Raw genomic sequence first — 21,153 nt, forward strand, 5'->3', positions numbered from 1 at the left:
TTTTCCTTTGTTCTTAGTTTTCTCCTTCCTCTCAAGGAATTCTGAATTATAGACACGAGGTCGGGCAATGAAGTTCGTGAACTTTCCACCCTGTAATCTCCACTGGGACCCAAGGGAGTACTCAGTGTTCTGGTCCCTGGAGAAGCTGGTTTCATTCAGGCAGAAGCTACAGGATATGTGGTCTAGGCCAAGAAAAGTGTTCGCTGCGTCCCCACCAGTGGCGAGAAGCCTTGAGGCCACTGCTGCAGGAAGTGCCCTGCACACACAAGGCAGAACAAGGGACAGGCAGGCATGGAACGGCATTGGTTCTTTAAGGAGAGTCCTGTTGTCTGCAAGGATGGAGCCAAAAAAGGTCCAGGCCCCTGACTTGAGGAATTAGATTTGCTCTGTGAAAGTCCCAGGCTGAGTTAAATAAAATAGTTCCCCCTTCCATGAGAACTCCCACTCCCACCCAAAAAAGCTGATATAGGTGCCCGCTCACAGTCTTGTCTGGTAGGTGGATTCAGTCTTCTTTCTCTTCCAAAATCCTGAATTTTAATTCACGCCTTCCCCCTGAGGACATTTACCACCCATTGCCCAAATCCCCATCTTTCTCACACCTTACTTGTCTCTTGCACCAGAGCCCAGATCAATGAACCTCAAATGCAACCAGAAATATAAATCATGCCGTCTATCGGTAGACCAGCAACTCCAATTGATTCCACGTTCTGGGTTGGGACAAATTTAAAATTCTTGCTTCCTTTGGTACAAGGGTTTATAACCTTTCATTAATTTTTTTAAGCAGTAGAAATCCTTTAAAGAAAAATGAAAACCCCAATAATGTAAAACAAATTTCTCCAAATGGAGCTTCTACATGGAACAGGAGGCTGGGGGGTCTGGGAGACCTGAGACCCCTCCCACCCTCACTAAGGCACCTTAGTCATTTCCAAAATATTTTCGTGGCTTGCAGAATTTGTTTGAAAACCACAGCCTGAAAACATGTCCCACAATGTTTTCCTTAAAACAAAACTGCTGAAGTGATAAATGAATACAATTTATTCCTACTGAGATTTTTCAGATCTTCAGAAGTGTATCAAGAATGAAAGCTTTTATCCTCCCTGCCCCCCCCCATTCATTCTCCTCCTTAGAGGAAACTGCTTTTGAAGGTCTGAGGTGTGTCCCTCCTTCAGATCTTTCCAATTCCTTCCCCTTATAAATATATAGAGAGATGTACAATTATTTTTACAGAAATGGGATCCTATTCCACATATTTTGCTCTGTGTGATTTCCCTCCCCCCACCGTTTTACAATGTCTTATGGACATCTTTCCATGATGGTATGTACAAAGTTTTCAAATTTTTTAAACAGTTTCCACATTCCTTTGATAGAACACTTGTAGAGAATTCTGTGGCGTAGATGGGCCATAACTTAGGTAACCATTTCCCTATTGATGGTTCCCAAATTTTTACATTTCATATAGTACTGTACAAAGCATCCCTGTGCATACATTTTGTGCCCAGTTGAAAATGATTCTGAGAAATGGAATTTCCAGGTCAAAGCAACATCTAATTTTTTTCACAGTTGACTGCTTGGATCCTAAGAAAAAGGCCCTTCAGCCAATGGACGTCTACTAGCATTTCATCTCCCCAAACAAGCTACCAGAGGCAACATTTTTGCCTCTGACATTTGGGCACCCATTCTCCCCAACGGAGGCAAGAACACATAATGTAGAATTTGGACTGAGGAGACAAAAAGAACCGTCTGTACTGTCTTTGGTTGGTTTTAGAAATGTGACCACACATTGTCACCTGCAGTATAAAAGATACTGTGGTCACACTGAGAGTAGTGATTGGCCAGGGCAGAACCTGAACCAGAACTTCAGCCAGACCTGAAAGAAACCTGCAGCCCAAGAAAGATTCCCACAGGAAGTCAGAGTATTTGTTGGGGTTTGTTTTCTTCCTAGTGAGCCATTTGCTCCTGATACTGATTTTAGTTTGGGGTCAATGTACTCATTTGTCGGTAAATGTTTAATAACCAGATCTCCAAGGGGGAAAAGCCATGATTTGTAGCCGTGCCAATTTCCATGCTGGAAATAGTCCTGCTGTGGCTGATTTCAGGCTTACCAATATGTCACCGAACTTGCAGTTGGGAAGAGATGCACAAGATCAGTTTTTGTGAGTCAGTATGAGCCAACTCCAGCACACCGCTATTTGGGATTGATTAAAAATAATTTTATGAATCTGAGGGTGGGAGATTGGGGTGAGGGGATTTCAGCTCCCTAGAAAGTGCCAGAAAGCATCTTTTTAGCGAGCAATAAAGGAGAAGGATAGCTTTCTTCTCTTGAATACTTAATCCCTATTTATGATGTGTCACCCTTTTGCCATAATGTGAATTTCCCCAAATCTTCAAATGAAATTTTTAAAGCCCAGAAGGATTGAGTGATGAAGACCAAGGGCTCTAGCATCAGATGGTCCTGGATGAGTCCAGGCCCTGCCATTTAACAGCTATGTGACTTTGGGCAAGTCACTTAACATCTCTGGGCCTCTGTTTCTTCATCTATCAAATGGGTTCCTTCCTGAAAAGAGTTGTAAGGATTACGCAAGATCAAGTACGTAGAACATTCAGCCCAATATCTGAGAACACAATAAGTGTTCACTAAATAACAGCTATTCAAGATTAAAATCCCTATTTTAAAGAGCAGTTAGCTCTATGATTATCAATGCCATTGAGACTTTGGCTAGGAAAGAAATGAACTTCTGAGCAGAATTTTACCAACAGGTAAGATCCATGTTCACTGGATGAATAGACAAACATACAGATAGGAAGAAAGGCTACATAAGGTCAACCAAAATCTTGTAAAGATAAGCAATCCAGGCAATGACCCCAAGAGGGAAATACCAAATTTTCAATTCTCCTGACTGTGATTTTCTAAGTTTCCACCATCTACCAGCCAGCATCTCCTATTATTAAAGCCTTCAACACATAAACCCTGGGCACTGACACCAACCATGCATTTTCCAGAAGAAAACACCTGTTCTCTGGGACACAGAGGTCCCAGAGGCTTCATTTCTATCAGGTACAATGATGGCTGTCGATCCAATTCTGCCCCCTTATGGATTGTAGAGTAAGAAAGTGGGGTGGTTTAATACCTCAACATGGGCTTTTTGCAGGCAGCAAAATTTACTACCTGGCAGCTAGTGTGTTGCAAACAAAAGACAATCTTTGCGAGTTGCAGGAAGATCCCATATTTAGATGGCTGGCTAGCTGGTTGGGTGAATGGACAGATGACAGCTTTTAGGGTATCCTTATGAGTTACATCTGAGTTTCCGCTTTATTTGCAAAATAATAATAATAATAATAATAATAATAATAATAAAACAATAAAAGAAGAAGAAGAGGCCTTCCCAATTTCATCATGTGGCAATTCAAACACATTATCATTTCCCGGCATCCTCATTAATTCTACTGCTATCAGAGAGTTTATTTCAATTGACAAGATGATCGGGTCTACAATAGAGCAGAAACTGGGTCTTCTCTAATGAATGTACTTATTACTCAGAGAGAGAAATGCAAGCCTCTGATTAAGCCAAGGAAGACTTCCTTTATCTATAAAGACCCCCCAAGTCTTTATCCAAACCTTTGGGATCAGCTGTGGTTCAGAATTCTGACTTTTTCTTCTTTATTTGTCATTTTAGAAAGGAAATATGGGGCATTCACCATCCAGAACATCACATTCTCAGAGGGGGCTGGGGCAGCATCCTGTCATCAAACACTGTATTTCCACAGGGGGAAAAAATGAATATTTACACTAAGTATTTTAATAAAGGTAAATAAAGGGTATCAATAGCCTCCCACCATTTCAGGTCCTGTTTTGCTGCCAAATAAGTTATTAAAAAGTTTTTTTGGTTTTCAAGACCCTTTGAACTTTGGATAAGGGGTTGTGACCGTGTATTACTCTTATTAGAGACCAGCTTCCCAAAGACTGACTAGAAATGACCGGACCTTTACAGAGAAGCAGACGAGACCAAGTGTAAGCAAGCATCGCAAGTCTTAGCGTCACCTTTTCCCATCCTACTTTCCTCCACCCCCGCTGCCATCTTCCCTAGTCCCACTGGGCAAGAATGGGGCAGACCCCTGGCCAACAAGGGGAATAAAGAGTTACTGATGGACCTTCCAGGCCACCTATAGGGGGCAGGGGCGGAGTTATTCAGCTTGAGTCTCCAAAGTCAGTCAGTCATGTGCTCTCCCCTGGAGCTACACATAGGGCTGTCCCACAGAGACACCCCTGGATTTAACTGGGGAGCCCAGCTGGGTATCATCCCGATTTTCCTTAAGAGAGTCCAGACACTCAAGTGCTGGGCTGCCCGGGCACAAAGAACCCACTCCTCCTTTAGGAAAACATAGATGGCTACAAGGCAACCACCCTTTGACATTTCAAACATGACACAGGCACCTAAATCCAACTACTGTGTTATAATGAAAATAGCTGGCATTTGAGTGCTTTCTATGTCAAGCACTGCTCTGGGTATATTACCCCACTTGAGACTCATTCTAACCGACAGAGGAGGAAACTGAGGCACAAAGAATTGAAGTAAGTTGCTCAAAATTGCATAGTTAAATGAAAGCTGAGTTGGAATTTGAGCTCAAGTAGACCAGGCTGCAAAGCATGTGAGTTTAACCACTAAATGATTGTTTTCTCTGTTTCTAGCTAAAGTCCAATAGTCTTCAATTAATTTAGGGAACAATCTAGTATCAAAAATAAAAAAAGAACAACTCATCACAAAGTAAGATTTGCCTGGGCACCCAAGTACAAAAGGGATCCCAACATACCAAGATAATAAGATCTATAAATACATCATTTTCTTTTAAAAGAAACAATGAGAAAAAGGCCATTCTACTCTTACTGCTTTGCAACTCAATTTTTGTTAATATATGGGGGACAGCTCTCCATGTCAAAACCTTTTTTAAGGACTGCAGAGTTTATCAACCTGTTCTGCCAATTCCCCTAAGATCTTTAAGTGTTTGCCAGGTTGTTGCTCTAGTAGGGAAAAAAAAAAAATTAGCAATGTTCTGAAGAACACACATAACAGCAATTATTATATTTAAGTTGCTTTCCTTTGTTATGCACCACACCACTCCCCAACTCTGGAGAGTCTCCTTTTCATCAAACCTGCTCTTTTCAGGCACCACTGGGAAGAAAACAGACAACATCCCTGCTCTCTGGATTCTATTCTAGGGGAGGTGGGAGGAGCAACAGATAATAAATATGCAATAAGCAGACACTTTGAGATAGGACTGTCATCAAGAAATTGACAGGGTGACGAGATAGTGACAGAGAGGGGGGACAATTTTTAAATTGGGTCGTCAGGGAAAGACTCAAAAAGTGACAATTGAATGCAATTTCTGAATTCGCCCCCCCCTCCTGCACTGATTTAGTCACATTTCTCCACCCCTTTACTGACGTGGCATCTCTACAGCAGCGAGGAGACTTGGCAGGAGTATGGCGTGCACCTGTCACTCGGGGGGCAGGACAGGGCGTCCTGGGTGGGAGAGCCCAAGAGCTCTGATCTCTCTCTATTTCCTCCCTGGTGTAACTTCAGCAGTTCCCTCCGTTCTCCTTCTCGGTCGTGGATGTATGAACGCCTCCGAAATGAGACAACAGGTTTTCCCCTCTGAGAAGCAGGTGTTTCACCCTACACGCAGGTTCAGAAAGAGGGAAGTATTTGAGAACAATTACTCTGATGGCCACTGTGAATAGACAGCTTCAAGCGACCATGTGTGCTTGGTGGAGAGAGTTAAAAGAGATGTCACAGTGCTCAACACCCTCTTCCCTTGGTTTATGGCCGATGGGATCCCCGAGAAAGCTTCGGCAGGTGGAAATTCTGGCCCAGAGATTAGCCACTTCTCCTGCACGCTCTGCCTGTGTCTCGTTCCCACGGCCAGCCCTTCCTCCAAGCCACACGAAAATCTCTGTTGAAAAACACATGTTGCTGTTAACAGCCGAATAGTATTCAGTTCTCTGTACAAGGCACCCTGTCAATTTCTGCACAGGCTCATCTCATTTTACCTTCACGGACACAGCTAATGTTATCCTGCCCCCATCTTACAGGTGAAGACACAGAAGCCCAGAGGGGCTCAAGACCCTACACAAGCACACACCTAGGAAGCAGCAGGGCTGGCGGAGGGCTCAAACGGCCAGGAGGCCCAATTCTTAAACCCCCTCTTCACCACTGGCCCGGTCCTGACACTCAGAGCGACTGGCCTGAGGTCCCAGACGGTAAATCAGGAGCATCAATTCGGTTGTACTAGATTAAGGCGCTGTGATGAACAAACCCCAGCTCCCAGCGGCTTGACCCAACACAAGTTCATTTCCTGTTCGCCCTACTTGCCATCAACACTGGGCCTCTGCTCATTAGAATTACACAAGGACCCAGGCTGGTAGGAGCTGCATCTCAACACAAGCTTCCGTCCCTGCCTTGAGGACTGGCCCACCCACGTGCCACTTTCAGTCATGCTTTTTTTTTTTTTTTTTTTTTAAACAAAGCAAGTCACGGTGCTTCAAGGAGCCCGGAGACCTGGGCCTATTTGGTGAGCAACTCTAATGGCCATCGGCCCGAGTCATGGACAGGAGCCCCAACTTGCTTTGCCCTTCTCCCACAGGTGTGGAGTCAGCCCACTGTGGACCATAAAGCTCCTGTGGTTTATTTCTTTTCCTCTTCCTATTGATCTTCTCTTTTGGTTTATTTGCTACTGAAAATGAAACATCAGAGAGACTGATTCTGTCTAACCAGGCCCTCTCTGTATCAATGGCTTTGCAAGAGCAAGGGCACCCGGCTTTTTAAGATCTCTGGGAAGCTTGTTGCATGTTTAGCTCATTTAGCCCACTGCCTGAAGCTGCAAAAGATTTCAGGTCGTCTTGGAAGTCGGTGTGATAGGAAAACCTCTGTCTTCCTAATCCAGCCTGAATATTTAAGATTTTGAAAGCTTGGCTGGGACCAGATTTAATTTTAAAAGGGGAAGAGGGTTGCTTTTGAACTTCAAGCAGAAGGCTGGAGGCACAGCAGGGGCTGCGTTAGCAAAGGGAAAAAGGAAAAAAAAAAAGCCCTGTGGCCTTGAAAGGAATGTTCTAAAGAGGAAACGCTACAGCTTCCAGTTGGTGAGCCTTAAATCAGACTTCAAAAGTGCCACCAGTTTAAGTACTGTTTATAGGACAGAAGTATTGCTGCTCCTTTCTCTGGCTGGATTTTAAATATTCCCTAATTTGATTACTCGGGGGAGAGGCAGGCAGAACCAACGGTAAATGAGCTTCACTGTTAATTATTCAAAGGGCTTTTTATTGTGTAATCAAACATAAAGTCCTACAAGAAGCTTGGAGGCACATTCGCCCCCCGCCCTCCGCAGCCCTACTTCCACCTTGGCATGTGGGTGCGTTTCTTGCAATGTGAGCCAGTCGGTGCTCAGAAAGGTTCTGCCAGGGACTGCCGCACAGCCCGCTCCCCATCTGGGCTGGTAAAGGCCTTTGATCCTGCTCCTCACATCCCCGTGCCTTGTGAAGCCGGTTTTAAGTAAGATGGAGCTTCATCACCTTCTGCCTCCTACATCAGCGCATCTCCCCCGACCAGTGGCACTTGGCAGCCCCTGAAAACTCCAGACCTCTGTCAGTGCCTTCCTCCATCAAACTGGTCCGGCCATCTCATTCCCTCAAGTCATTGCTCTACGCTGGGTGACAGGCAGCCAAATGATTTAAAGGATGCCAAGCATCTAAAAAGTCCCTTCTGCAGAGTAAAAGGGGATAAAGAGATTGGATGGATGGATGGATGGATGGATGGATGGATGGATGGATGGATGGATGGATGGATGATGGATAAATGGATGCCAGGAAGGAAAGAGATCAATAGACTGATCAATCAATCGATCTATAGATAGACGTAGTTGAGAGAGCACATCTTGAGTCTTCCTTCTTGCTTATCAACAGACATCCACTGCCCCATAACACAAATCCAAAATCCAAAAGGCTCTGAACACTCAGTTTTTCCATAACTCATTTGGCAGCAAAAGCACCTATGAACCAAACTGATTTGGTGGCAAAACTTGACTTGAAGCTAGTTAGAGTCTTTATCTATTCCCCCTAGTATGAATATTCATACATATCCTTGCAGAAATATTAATGTTTGATTGGAGGGACTGTATTAACATACGGAATTTAGTCATATATCTGGTCCCATGGGTTCCAGATAAGGGCATGTCACCAACAGAGCCTGCTGGGGTTTCAGTCTCATACCCAGAAAGTTCCCTACCCATAATAGGAGGATCCAGGTTTTGTGGGATCTGAAGCTTATTTCAGGGGGCGAAGGGGGGCAGGGGGGACGGAGGCTGGCGCTTTAAGAAACGGAATACAAAATTACAATATAAAAAGTTAGGGACAGCGCCTTGGAGGGCCCCATGCAAGTGAGGGTCATTCAATTCATTGTAAATATGCATCACGGTAAGAGGGACTTAAGCCGCCACCTTGAGCTTGTTTTCTCATCTGTAAAAAGGGAAGAGAATGTATCACAAGGTTTTTGTTGATACGGTTCTGTGAGAACACACAGAAGCATCTTGCAGGTAACTTCATATAGAACTTTTGCTCAATAGACTCCCACCCAGTGATTTTCATTGTGGAATGCACCCCCACAAGCTCCACCCAACCGCCCCCAATAATTCTGTGTGTTACTTAGAAGTGTCCCTGATGGTGGGACACTTAGGCACCAGAGCAGACAGAGATTCAGAAATGAACGTGGTTTTCAATTCACCCCCAAGAGCAACCGCAGACCTGCCCCAGAACCTATGAGAGGATCTGAGTCCAAAATGCAAATAGATGCAGAATGCATATGAGTACAAATATATCCCTCCTCCCTCAGCCTCTACCCAGTTAGCAGTGGTCTCTCCTAACCTCGATATTCACTCAAAAGACCCTGCAATGGAGGACTGTCCCTCCCATTTCTTCACAAATACAGGAAGGGAAAAAAAATTATAAGAGACCAGCCACCATCCATCGTCTATTTATTGCATTTCTTAAAAGAACTTGTAATAAACCGAGAGTCTGGCAACGGAAAACTCATTAAGCTGTTTCTCACTCAGGGACCCAGGTGGAAGCAAGAGCACGATAAAAAAAATCAATAAGGACAAGTCCATGGGACAGAGGTGGGAGCACTTCATCACAGCGCCAAAGGTAACAGACAGCAAGCACATGACAACACCGCCTGCTTACCAGCCCCAACTTGTGTTAGAGGCGATTTTGCCAGTCTTTTCTCTGATGGGAGTTTGCTTTCCTAGTTGGTTCTCTGTACGAAGGGAAGTCAGAACCATATGCTGTTGGACGGTTTTCATAAATTTTAATTAAAATGGTTATCTGGGGATTATAGGAGAAATGACATTTGGCTGGACACCACTTCATGGAGAAGGAGAGCGGTAGGAAGCTGAGGAGCTGCTTAATAGGATCTCACCAAAAGGAAATGGACTCATCTCATTCTATATTTTTAATCAATAACAGTCATTTCTCTCTCTCTCTCCTTCCCTCCCTCCCTCCCTCCCAACTCAGGCAGGAACTAAGAAGTAAGTGATTTCAACAGGCAGGGTTTTCTACAAACTAGAGCATGTGTTTATTAAGCGAATATCAGAACGTCTATTCTTTGCACCCAAAACTATCCTTTATCTAAAATCTCCCAAATTCATGCACTCAACAAACAAGCACCATAATAATAATAACGGCAGGAGATGATAATGAGCTACACCAGGGTAACTGAGAAAGCACACAACTAGAGTGTTTGCTGAACCCCTTACCCGCAAAATGGGTATGATGCCAGTCTGCCTCCCAACATTAGTAAAGAACCCCAGGAAACAATATGCAAACTCCCCCTGAGAATGTTCAGATGCTGAGCATTGTTGTGGGTATATAATTTTTAGAAGCGCTTTTTAACATAATTGCAAAGGGTCAGGTTCTGTGCTAAAAAAAAAAAAAAAAAAAAAGCTAGGCTGTCCTCTTAATAACCCCATGGGACACTATTCTTATCCCCAGATGGGAGAGGAGGAAGTTGGGGCTCAGAGAGGTTAAACAACATATGTGAGGTCACACAGCTGGGTAATAACAGAGCCAAGAGTTCATCCTGAGTCTGTTTATTAAACACTGTTTACTAAACACTGAGTTTTCAAATGCATGGTCTCCAGGATATCATGAGTATAATCGCCCCTCGTGAAGAGTTGCACCATTTTCTTGTTTTTTCATCAAGGTGTGCATAGCTCTGAGAAGTAGGAGCATTTGTTTTTATCACAGAAAGTTGCTATGGAGATAGTGTGTGCATCTGTCTCTGGAGATGCCCTGAAAAAACAGCAGGAGCCACAAACCTTTAAAAAAATGTCCTTCAAGAATATACACAACAAAAACTGGAGGAGGGAGAGTAAAGCGCTGCACTTGAACTCACAAAATTGAATTCCCCGGGCAAGTTTGTGGGTCAAAGTCTGGGCTGCAACGTGGTCCACTCTGAGAGTGGACGAGCACTACATTAGGAGTCAGGAGACCGAGCTCAGCCACTGTGACTCAGTTCCCTGGGTGGCATTGGACAAGTCCTTTCATCTCTCCTGACCTCAGTTTCTTCACCTGTAAAATGAACGCTTTGAAAGAGAGGCTCCAATGGAAGGAGAACTGACTCTGGGTGGTAAACACACAATGTGATCTATAGATGATGTATTACAGAATTGTGCACCTGAAATCTAGGTAACTTTATTAACAATTGTCACCCCAATAAACTTTAATTTAAAAAAATTTTAAAAATAAATGAATAAAAAAGAAAGAGAGGCTCCAGTCAACTCACATAGCAAGTGATAATCTTCTGTATATGTAGAGCTTGCTGGTGCCAAGGCAACTTGAGTAAATGAAGAAGAAAAACAATCAGGCTGAGTAAGGCAAGAGGAAGTGGTGACAGAGTGGAATCTGTGGCAAAGAGGAATACTCTTGCACAGCTAAAGGGAAGACCCTCTGCTCAGAATTAGCTCTTTTTGCCCTGTGAAAATGGGAGTCCAGGGCTTATCATTTTCAAGAGAGGCCAATAGCCTCCGTTTTTATTTAAAAAAAAACCTCCCCAATTTGTAAAACTCTGGGCAGGTAAACATGTTTCTCCATGGGCCACCCATTTGGAACCCCTGCTTCTAAGAAAGTATAAGGAATCACTGTAGTTCCTACTGAGGTGGAACACAGCAGCTGGTTAACACCACTCCAGAGTGAAATACGAAAAGCTGAGAAGAAACATTTGGGGATTTAAGTCAATTCAGAGAAGAGTCAGTCCAACAAAGGGCAAGCGAGATGCTGAAATTGCCTGTCACATTTCCCCCGCCACATTTTACTTTTCTGCCACTCTTAATTAATCAGAAGTGTCAGGCCTTCACTCTAGATATCCTGGCTGAGGTTGTTAATTGAATTTTAATTAATGGAAACTTTAGAAGCTCAAGATAATCCTAGCCCAAGGAAGATACACACAGAACTCTGGATATGGAAGGCCCTTCTGAGATCAATTCAGTCCCTCCTCTTTGTTTTATAGATGGTGAAACTGAGGCAGGGCAGAGGACCTCAAGGCCTCCCTCGGGTCCCCTGGCTCTGAGTCCAATGCTCATTGCAAGACTCCAGGCTGTCCGCGTGCCACAATCTGTCTAGCCAAAAAATGGCGTTGATCTAAAGAGCCTGGTTTCCAGAGTCAGGAATTCATATTCTGCCAGATGAAGCAGGAAGAAGCAACTTCTACACGTATTATCCCCCAGGGTGGCAGGGAGTAGAGGGGCTTTCCATCTGACTGGCAAGCTCTTGACCAGTTGCAATGTCAGGACAAGGGGGACATTGTATCAAGCTCCTAATTTATCCAGGGAGAGAACAGGCCAACTTTTTGGCATTTGCTTTTGCTGTAACACAGTCATTTTGTAACCCATACGTCCCCTTGGAAAATCTGGTTAAATGCAGTGCAAACTCCAATTGCCCAGTAGGTCACACTCTGAAGTGTTCCATCATTTGTGCAGAATTTCACTGAAGATTAGGGGTCGGAGTGGGACAGGTGGTGGTGGGGGAATGTCACAGGAGAGATGACATCTTAAGCCACACAGCCTTTCCCATCCCTCCTCCTTCCCCTGTGCAACCAGGAAATCCCTCTCCTCTTCTAATGCAGGGACGTTCCGCCCACACTCTGGGCTCTACAAGGCAACCAATCAAAAAAATTACTTCTGATCACAAACAGTGGACTCCCTGAAATGAATCCTGCTGGATCCAATTCTCTCCACCCTGTTAGATATTTACCAAATGTTGGTGTGGCTACTTCTCCCTATCTTCTTCCCTACGGTACCAAAAACTATGAGTTTCATTGCAAGAAGACCTCAGTCTGGCCTGCAGGAGCTTTCATTTTAAATCTTATCAAATAAAATTGTTTCTATTAATTGAGTGTACACTATAGCCCAGGCCCATATCGAGCTCTTATCCTGGAGCAGCTGAGGGCCTACTCCTCCCCACTGTAAACCTGGTATTTTAAAAGTCACAAAGAATCAATAGGACTGGATCAGGGGCATGTTCAATGCCACTGAAAAAGGCTTTTCAAGTATTTTTAAGCAAGGCGTAATAATTAGCTTTGGCATCAGCCTGACCTGGGTTTGAAGCCTGGCTGTACCGCTTGCTAGCTGTGCAATCTTAGGCACATTAGGAAGCCTTTCCAAGCCTTAGATTGTGAGTTAAATGACCACAGGACTCCACACAGTGCATTCTGGAGTGACACCAGTTATGCAAGAGGATTTCTGTGTACACACACACCCTACACCTGGCCCTCTCTGACTCCTTTTCTTCCAGAAATGCACGTTCCCCTCACAGGACTTTCCCGACCTACCCAGACCTTCTAGGATTTGTCATCTAGACCTCTCTGTGCACAATAACCATGGGTCTTCCCCCAAAAGTACCCCCCCAGACAAATCTGCCTCCCCCCACTCCACTTCCTAAATGTCAGGCTTAGAATTTTCTCCATCTTGTCTTCTTTGGAAAACCCAAATTAACACAGCTCTTCATTCCTTGAGGCCCAGGCATTAACTTGGTGAACAAGAAGTTGACACATGCAATCTGCGGTCAAAACCAAGATGCAGACATTAGAGCTGTGCTCTTCCACGGGTTAACAACCAGTTCTGATGATTATTACAGGAGAAAAGTCAAAAACTGTTCTGGGCCGTGGCAGTGTCACTGGAACTCGCGTTTGGTTTCCTGTGGTGACGGCCTGGGCAGCCATGGAACTCACTAATAGAATAAGTCTCGTCACATTCACTTCAAATACCGCACATTTTTAAATGATCTCCGTTTGTGACAGAAGGTCACTCCAGACTGAGGACATATTTCACAGTGATCAGAAAGAGCCTAAAGGAATTTACAGTCAGAGCCACGTTTCCCCTCCCTCCCTCCCTCCCTCCCTTTCTTCTTCTCTCTCCCTCCTTCCCTTCCTCCCTCTCTCCCTCCATCCTTTTCACCCTCCTTCTTTTTTCTCTCCTTCCTTCTTTATAATATCCTTTGTTCTTCTCTCCTTCAGAAGAAATTCAAAATTCCTGCTCCACGTGCCACGAGCCGCAAACCAAGCCGGCGAGGCTCCACCCTCAGTCTGTCTCGGACTAGTGGGGGGTCATCTCCCCAGAGCAGCATGGTCTCCGTGAACCCTGGCTCAGATGAGCCCCCAAGCTCATCTGCTACCCAGGCAATGGGCAACAAGGACGTTGAGGACAATGAGTCGTCTTCAACCAAGGCAGATGAAGAACCTCTCCATGTCAGTAAGTCCTACCTGAGATTTAACCCATGAGACCTCAGCTGCGTGATGGATGGAGAGAGAGAGTCCTCCTTCTCCTGCCCCCTCACCTTTCCCTCTGTTTATACTTTAACCTCTATCCCATTTGTCACAGCCTTGACGAAAGGAGATTCATTTCCCAGACTTCCATTGCCTTCTGAAACCTCCTCGAATTGATTCTGAATTCATGAATCCTATCCTGAGAGACACATTATTAGACTACGGTCTAATTTCCAGGGCTGGCTGCATAATGAAGTCTTTGTGGATGCAAATCCCTGGGGACAGCGGGTTGTGGCCTCTGCATGACAAATCCCCAGCCCAAATCAATGGCAAAAGGATTCCCGAGAAACCAAAGCTCAGGTCGATCCTCCTGCCAATCTTGAAGCTCCCAGTCTTGGGGAACTTCAAGATTAGAGGAGAAACTCACTTAGATGGCAACTCAAAAAGAGGGGCCCTATGTCATCTAATGCCCCCCCCCAAGCCAACCTCATACAACAAAAAGACGTCTTCTATTTTCCTTCAAACAGAGGAACAAGTGAATTTAGTTTCTTCACGATGAGCTTCTTAGGCTGGACATGGAAGATAGAGGAAGTCAGAATATTTTTCTTTGGACAGGATTTGGTATTTAAAAACACGGGACACCACTGTCTCTAGGCAATGGCTAATGACACCCCCACGGTCCTGGGAACCGAGAACTGAGTAGGTGCCTCTGCGTGGGGGCTTCCATCACAGGACCGTCTTCCTCAGAGAAACTCTATTTTGTGGCATGTGTCCCCTTGCCAAATAATTCCCTTCTCCCAGATGGTCTTGAGGAGCAGACAGAGCCTCAAAGCCCTAAGGCTTAGTTCCATTTCACACGTATCCCACCTCGGCTGGGTGATGGATGGAGGTTAATATTGGGGGATGCCATTCCTGCCCACAGGCATTATTGCTAAGAAGAGAAAATTATGGGGTAATAAGGGATGTGTGGAGCTTCAGACACGATTCTGTAGGAAAGCTGCCCAACAGGCCAGATCGACGGGGGTCATTTGCTGGTAACCGCCCAGCCCTAGGCCGGTGGGGGAGAAGTCAGATGTTGCTGCGTGGTTACCAGGAAAGGGAAAGAAAGTGGAGGAACCAGACACAGCTCCCTCACTCACAGGCATCTGGACACACCCCAAGGATTCTCGGATGTGTGGCAGAAGGGGAGATGGGCATGACAAGACAAAAATATAGGTCATACTCAGCTCAAATGGAATCATGACCACAAATGACTAGGAAAATATTTACTTGAGAATGAGGAAGGGAGCGTGCAAATGGCTAAATGTTGACGCTTCACATAGTCTAGATGGGTCCAAGGTCACTGAAAGCAACGCCCTTTCCCTGGCACCCAACGACTGCACTCATAAGCAAAGCTGGACACAAATGACCTTGGGAAGCCCTGGGCTTCACCCTTCCAGGTATGGCTTTTGAGACTGAGCTTGAACTGACTACTGGCACCTATGAAAGGTGAAAGTTTTCTCCCCTGTCATTGTCCTCCTTCGTTGATATCCCGACTCTAACTCCTAGTCTCTCAAATCCTTCCCTCGTTTTCCTCCTGCGTCATTCACTTATTCATTCAGGAATAAATCATAACTGAGAGCCATACACGACAAGCACACAGCCAGGTAGTTGCAAATCTGTACCCACATAACACGCTTAGGACTTCCGCGCTCCCCTTTTCTTGAAGCACACAGCTTACTCCAAATACAGTTCATTTTTTAACTTCTGATAGTGTCACTGTACGCGTTGCCTAGGGCTGCCGTGACAAAGTGGCACAAACTGAGTGGCTTACTCGTACAACAGGAATGTATTGTCTCGCAGGTCTAGAGGCTAGCATTCAAACTTAAGATGTCAGCAGGGCTCTGCTCCCCCCTGAAACGTGTCAGGAAGAATCCTCCCTTGCCTTGTCGAGTCCGGTCCTGGTTGGCAATCCTTGGCAGTCTGTTTTGTAGATGCACCATCAATCCAATCCCCGTCTCTCTCATCCCACGGCCATCTGCTCCCAGTGTCTCTCTCTTTCCTCCTGTTACGTTGGATTAAGAGCCCACCCCACGCCAGTAGGACCTTCCCTTAACTAATGGGGACGTCTGCAATGACCCCATTTCCAAATAAGAATGATAATAGCTCACATTCTGAGGTCCTGGGGATTAGGGTTTCGACATATCTTTTGAAAGGACCCGATTCAACCCAGAATCGTTGGGTCCAAAGAAATATTTCCCCACTATGGAAAAAGCAACAATATTAAATATGAAACAAAAGTCAACTAATACAAGAGGAGTGACGGGTGCCTTGGAGCTGGAGAGTACAGGCCGGGCTGAAGGCACAGCCAGCACGTAGCTGGAACAAGCCCCATCTCAGATTCTCGCCCGGGGAAGCTGGAGGTCTGGAGTTTTATGTGCAACCTTCCAGTTTTAAAAGATTGGCATCTACATCAAAGCAAATCAAACATGTCTGTGAGCGATATTCAGCCTGCGGATCACCCACCTAGAACTTCAGGTCTAGGGATCAGAGAGGGCTTCCCAAACAAGAGGATTTCTTCTTGGAATTGTAAGCGGTTCTCTCTGGCTACAGTAGGGTTTAACGTGGGGGCAGGAGGAGGAAGTGAGATGACACAGGCCAGAAGAGCAGCCAGATTGTCCAAGGCCTCAGAGGCCACGTAGAGGGATTTAGATGGTGACCAAAAGTCAAATGGAGAGTCACGGAAGGGTTTTAACGAGGGAGTGACATGGTTAGATTTACAACCTGCCCAACACTATGAGCTGTCTCTCCTGGATCCCGGGCTAATCCCTCAGCTCCCCAACACTCAGAAGCAGAGCCAGTATTAGGCTGGGGGCTGGGCCCTGCCCTACACAGTCCTGTCTCAAGAGAGCTCTCCAGACAGAGATCTTTCCTTCCCGTCAGATCTGCAGAAGCTCCTGGAGATGGTTCGGGGACAGGCCCGGAGGACAATGACGATGGATAACGGGGTGCCAAAACAACTGCCCAGGTATGTTCTTTTGATTCCTGGGGCAAATAAAGGCTATCAGAATAATAGCGGTGACATTCACAATAGCAGTTCCCAGTTATTGAGCATTTTCTCTGCGACAAGCACTGAGCAATGTACTTTTTTCATGTGTATCATCTCTCCGGATTCTTACATGCACCCTACGAGGCCATCATCCTTATTTTACAAATCAGGAAATGAGGCTCAGAGAGGCAAAGTAACTTGTGTGAGGTCATCCAGCTAATTAACGGTAAGACCAAGACTCGAATCCAGTTCTTTCTAATTCCAAACCCCATTCTCTACCCCTCTGCTATGCTGCTTCCCAGGAATTCTCAGGTTATTCATTCATTCGGTTAGTGAATATTAACACAGTGGCACGGGCAATGTACTAATTATAAAGGAAAGTGTTCTGGAAGGAAAGCTCAGAGCCATGAGAGTAAATAATAGGGGTATCCGATCTCATCTGGGATGGGGATGGGGATCAGAGAAAGTTCCTCCAAGGAAGAAACTTGAAGCTGAGATTTTTGAATGAAGCATGAAAACGAGCTAGACAGCCGCTGTGGAGGGTGGGGCAGGCAGGGGACGCGGCAGAACATTACAGGCAGCTTACATGCAAACATGGTCAAAAGGGACCAGGGCACCTTCCAGGAACTGAAATGCAGCCAAAACAGATGGAAAGAGGCATCCGTCTGTCTGGGGACCATGGGAGGCCACCGCAAGGATTCTGGTGTCTATCCAAAGAGCAACAAGAACCCTTTGAAGTTTCCAGCCCACCCTCAACGTGATAGGCTGCCAGTGTGGGGCTTGAACCTGAAGTGTCTTCCTTCCGGTGGGAAGGAAGCTGTGTCCACAGCGCTTCTGACCTCTACAAGCCTCAGGGAGCACACGCACTGGAGCCAGAGTTCCCAAGTGTTGCTCCCTCTGAGTAAGCACATTATTTCCTGAGAATAAACAAGGCACGAGAAGGGGTTCATCATTGCCTTCAGCCCACTGAGATGCCGGCTATGACTTATTGATGATTGTTATTACCATAATTACAGTTCACCCAGCACTCTCACATGCCTCACACCCCGCCCCTGCTTTGAAGGATGAATTTGTCTGCGGCTGCCTCAACTCGCGATGGGGCTCCAGAGGGTGGCACTTGGCAGGCACTCGGAGACAATGCTGGCCCTTCAGGCCCTGGCTGCCTTGCCTGATTTATCAGCATTCGACACAGAGGATAATGATGAAGCAACAGCTCCACACGGCTTCTTCCTTTGTAGGAACTCACAGCGTGAACACTGGCTTTAGAGTCAGACTGTCGTGGCTTCAAAACCTGCTACCCTTGAGTAAGTCACTCAGCCTTTCAGCCTCAGTTTCCTTGTCTATAAAATGAGATTGTGTAGCATCAAAGCATCTGCCTCAGAACCAAAGAGATGAGGGTCGATCTCCAGTCTCATTTCATTGCTGTGTGATGTTGAGCAAGTTGCTTCACCTCTCTGAGCCTGATTCCAATTCTGTAAAATGAGGCTCATTAACAACCTATCTCAAAGGGTTGTAGGGGGGATTAAATATTACCCTGGTAAAGTATTACTATTGTCATGGAGATAATGTCTATCTACTTCACTGAGTCATTTCAAGCAGTTAGTGAGATAATGCATTTAACATATTAGAACATGCCTGGCATTTTGTAAGCACTCAGTAAACGGCAGTGGTGGTGGTGGCTGTTACTTTTATTTCACACGTAGTGTCCCCCAGAATCTTCGCAGCATGTTGGTGAGACAGGCTTATTACCCATTACCATTGTCCAATCTCATAGATGGAAAAGAATGGCGACAAGTGACTTGCAGAAGGTCGTCGAAGACAAAACCATGCGAGAACCTGGTCCTCACAAAATTCATCACATGGCCTCTGCATTCACTTTAGTGATAAAATAACCATGGTTACAGAGTAAGAACCTGTTCAAATTTCCCATCCTCATCATTTCCTCCAGGAGAAAAATCTCCCTAATCTCTCACTAAGACAGCAGACACTGAAGGCTTCTTTGTGGAGCTGCAGAGACAGGAAAAGCTGCAGATTTTCTTTTGCCCTCCTCACTTTAGAATCTGGATTCCCTTTTCACTTTGGACATCAAATCTGCTCCCATCAAGGCTGACATAGAATTTGGGGGGTTTTAGGAATCTAAAAGCCAACCTGCCCAGCCTCCAGCCTCAAGGCCAGAAGGCCCCGTATCATCTGTTGTAGTCCATCTGGGCTGCTAGAACAGTATCCTGTTATACTGTTACTGTTATACGCCATAGGGTGGCGGTTAGCTCAGTGGCTTAGAGAGTGGTTCGATCCCCGCATGGGCCACTGTGAGCTGCGCCCTCCCAAAAAACAAAAAACAAAAAAACAGAATACCATAAACTGGGTGTTTTATAAACAACAGACATTAATATTTCCCAGTTCTGGAGGCTGGAAATCCAAGATCAAGGTGCTAACAGATTCACTGTCCAGTAAGGGACCTCTCCCTCATAGATAGCTGTCTTCTCACAGTAACCTCACACGGTGGAAGGGAAAAGCTAGCTCTCTGGGGTCTTTTATATAAGGGCTCTAATCTCTCTCGTGAGGGCTCCACCCTCCTGATCTAATCACCTTCCAAAGGCCCCACATCCTAACCATCACCTTGGGGGGTTAGGATATCATCACATGAATTCGGGGCGACACAAACATTCAGACCATAACATCGTCTAGGAAGACAGCCTTTTCTTAAATTCCCGTAGCACTGTTTTCCAAAGGTCCCTAAAGATCAGAATCAGTTGGGGTGCTCGTGAAAAATACAAATTTCTAATCTCATCCCAGACCCACTGAATCAGAATCTCTAGAAAAAACTGTACTTTTTAATAGGCATTATTTCACAATGTGCTGAGAAATTCTAAGGTTCCAAATGTGCTCTCTCTGCACACATGAATCAAAAGTGCATGAGAGAGAGAGAGAGGTTTTAAATGCAACTTCTGGGCCGGGGCCCCACTCCAGGCCTAACGTATCCAAATCTCTGGGAGGAGGGCCCAGGAATCTGTATTCTTAGCAATCTCTCCAGGTGATTCCTATGCCCAGTAGAGCCTCAGGAGCCCTGTCTAGAAAGAGAATTCATCCTCCTGCAGATAACTGCCTCAGGAGCACCGTAGGTTTGGTGCCTTAATAAGAGACTCATCTTGCTTTGCAGTATCTTGTCCACGATCAGACAAACCAAGAGCGATTCTGCCTATAAAGACGCGCCGACCACCCATAAATCAAGGTAGGAAGGCCTGGGGCCCACAGCAGGTGGGTTGGGAGGCACCCCACAGTTCCAGGGGCCAGGGCAGAGATGCTCCTCACCAAACTGTGGAAAGCAGGGAGGGGATGGGGGACTTTTTCCTTTTTCACTGGAAATAAGCCCCTTAAATCCCGGGGCTGGGGGTGAGTACCCAGGCATTTCTCCCCAACAATTGTACACCACCCCGTTAAAATCCTCCAGTAGTGGAGGGATGAAGTAGAGACGATGTGTTACAGGACTAGTCCTTCCCTCTTTACTTGGGTGATTTGTTGTGAGGGAGAGGAGAACTGCCCCCGTTTCATTTATTCATCTTGAGACTATTCACTGATCCCTACCATGTGCCAGGAACAGCGCCAGGTTGGGGGGATTCAGCAGTAAATAAGACAGACGAAGTGTGCACTCATGGATCTCACTGTCTGGACTGGGGTGATAACTTTTTTGTGTGCCATAAACCTTTTGACAGTCTGAGGAAGCCTATGGATTCTTTCAGAAAACTGCTTTTAAATGCATACTGTAAATTACAAAGGTTTACAAAGAAATCTATAGTAATATACACTACGATAGTAAAATCAAATTTGGATGTAGTAATCTATGAGCTTCTTCCACGATACGCTATGCAGCAAGACTCGGCAGCAGCTCCAGTAACTACTATAATTTTGGATTCGTGTCGAGTGTAAATGATTTTTCAAAGTATCTCCCACAATTGTAATGGGATGTGCATGTATCTGTGGTTTCCGTTTCCGTTAAAGGCTAGTTAAAACAAAGATGTAAGCTTTTTTCCATCTGCATTTGTGGACTCCTTGAATCCTGCCCATGGTTAAGAATTGCTGGTCTAATGGGAGAGTCATGCATTTATCCAATAACCCCACAGCCTTAGCCATCTAACCGTGACGAGGGAGTGTTCTGAAAAAGTATGGAGGATTGGATACCTGGTGAACACCAGAGTCCTAACCAAGACTGAATTTGACATTTAAGCTGAGACGTGAGGAAAAAAGAAGAATTCTCTAGGCTCTGACTGGGAAAGGCAGGAACAGTATTGCAACCTGAGGGAATAGCATGTGCAAAGGGCC

General features: G+C 45.5%; 1 protein-coding gene across 1 annotated transcript in view; it reads left to right on the forward strand.

Annotated features, from left to right (window-relative positions):
* The window catches only part of CCDC60 (coiled-coil domain containing 60), a gene marked incomplete at its 5' end in the record, with an annotated part of 127,747 nt that overhangs the window by 98,010 nt on the left and 8,584 nt on the right, over positions 1–21,153 (forward strand). Inside the window, 4 exons of the mRNA XM_081037769.1 lie at positions 9,100–9,190; positions 13,557–13,791; positions 16,728–16,812; positions 19,994–20,065. Coding sequence (XP_080893895.1) covers positions 9,100–9,190; positions 13,557–13,791; positions 16,728–16,812; positions 19,994–20,065 — 483 coding nt within the window. The remainder of the gene's footprint in view (positions 1–9,099; positions 9,191–13,556; positions 13,792–16,727; positions 16,813–19,993; positions 20,066–21,153) is intronic.

Source organism: Rhinolophus hipposideros (genome assembly GCF_964194185.1).
Source record: "Rhinolophus hipposideros genome assembly, chromosome: 24".
Lineage (NCBI taxonomy): Eukaryota > Metazoa > Chordata > Mammalia > Chiroptera > Rhinolophidae > Rhinolophus > Rhinolophus hipposideros.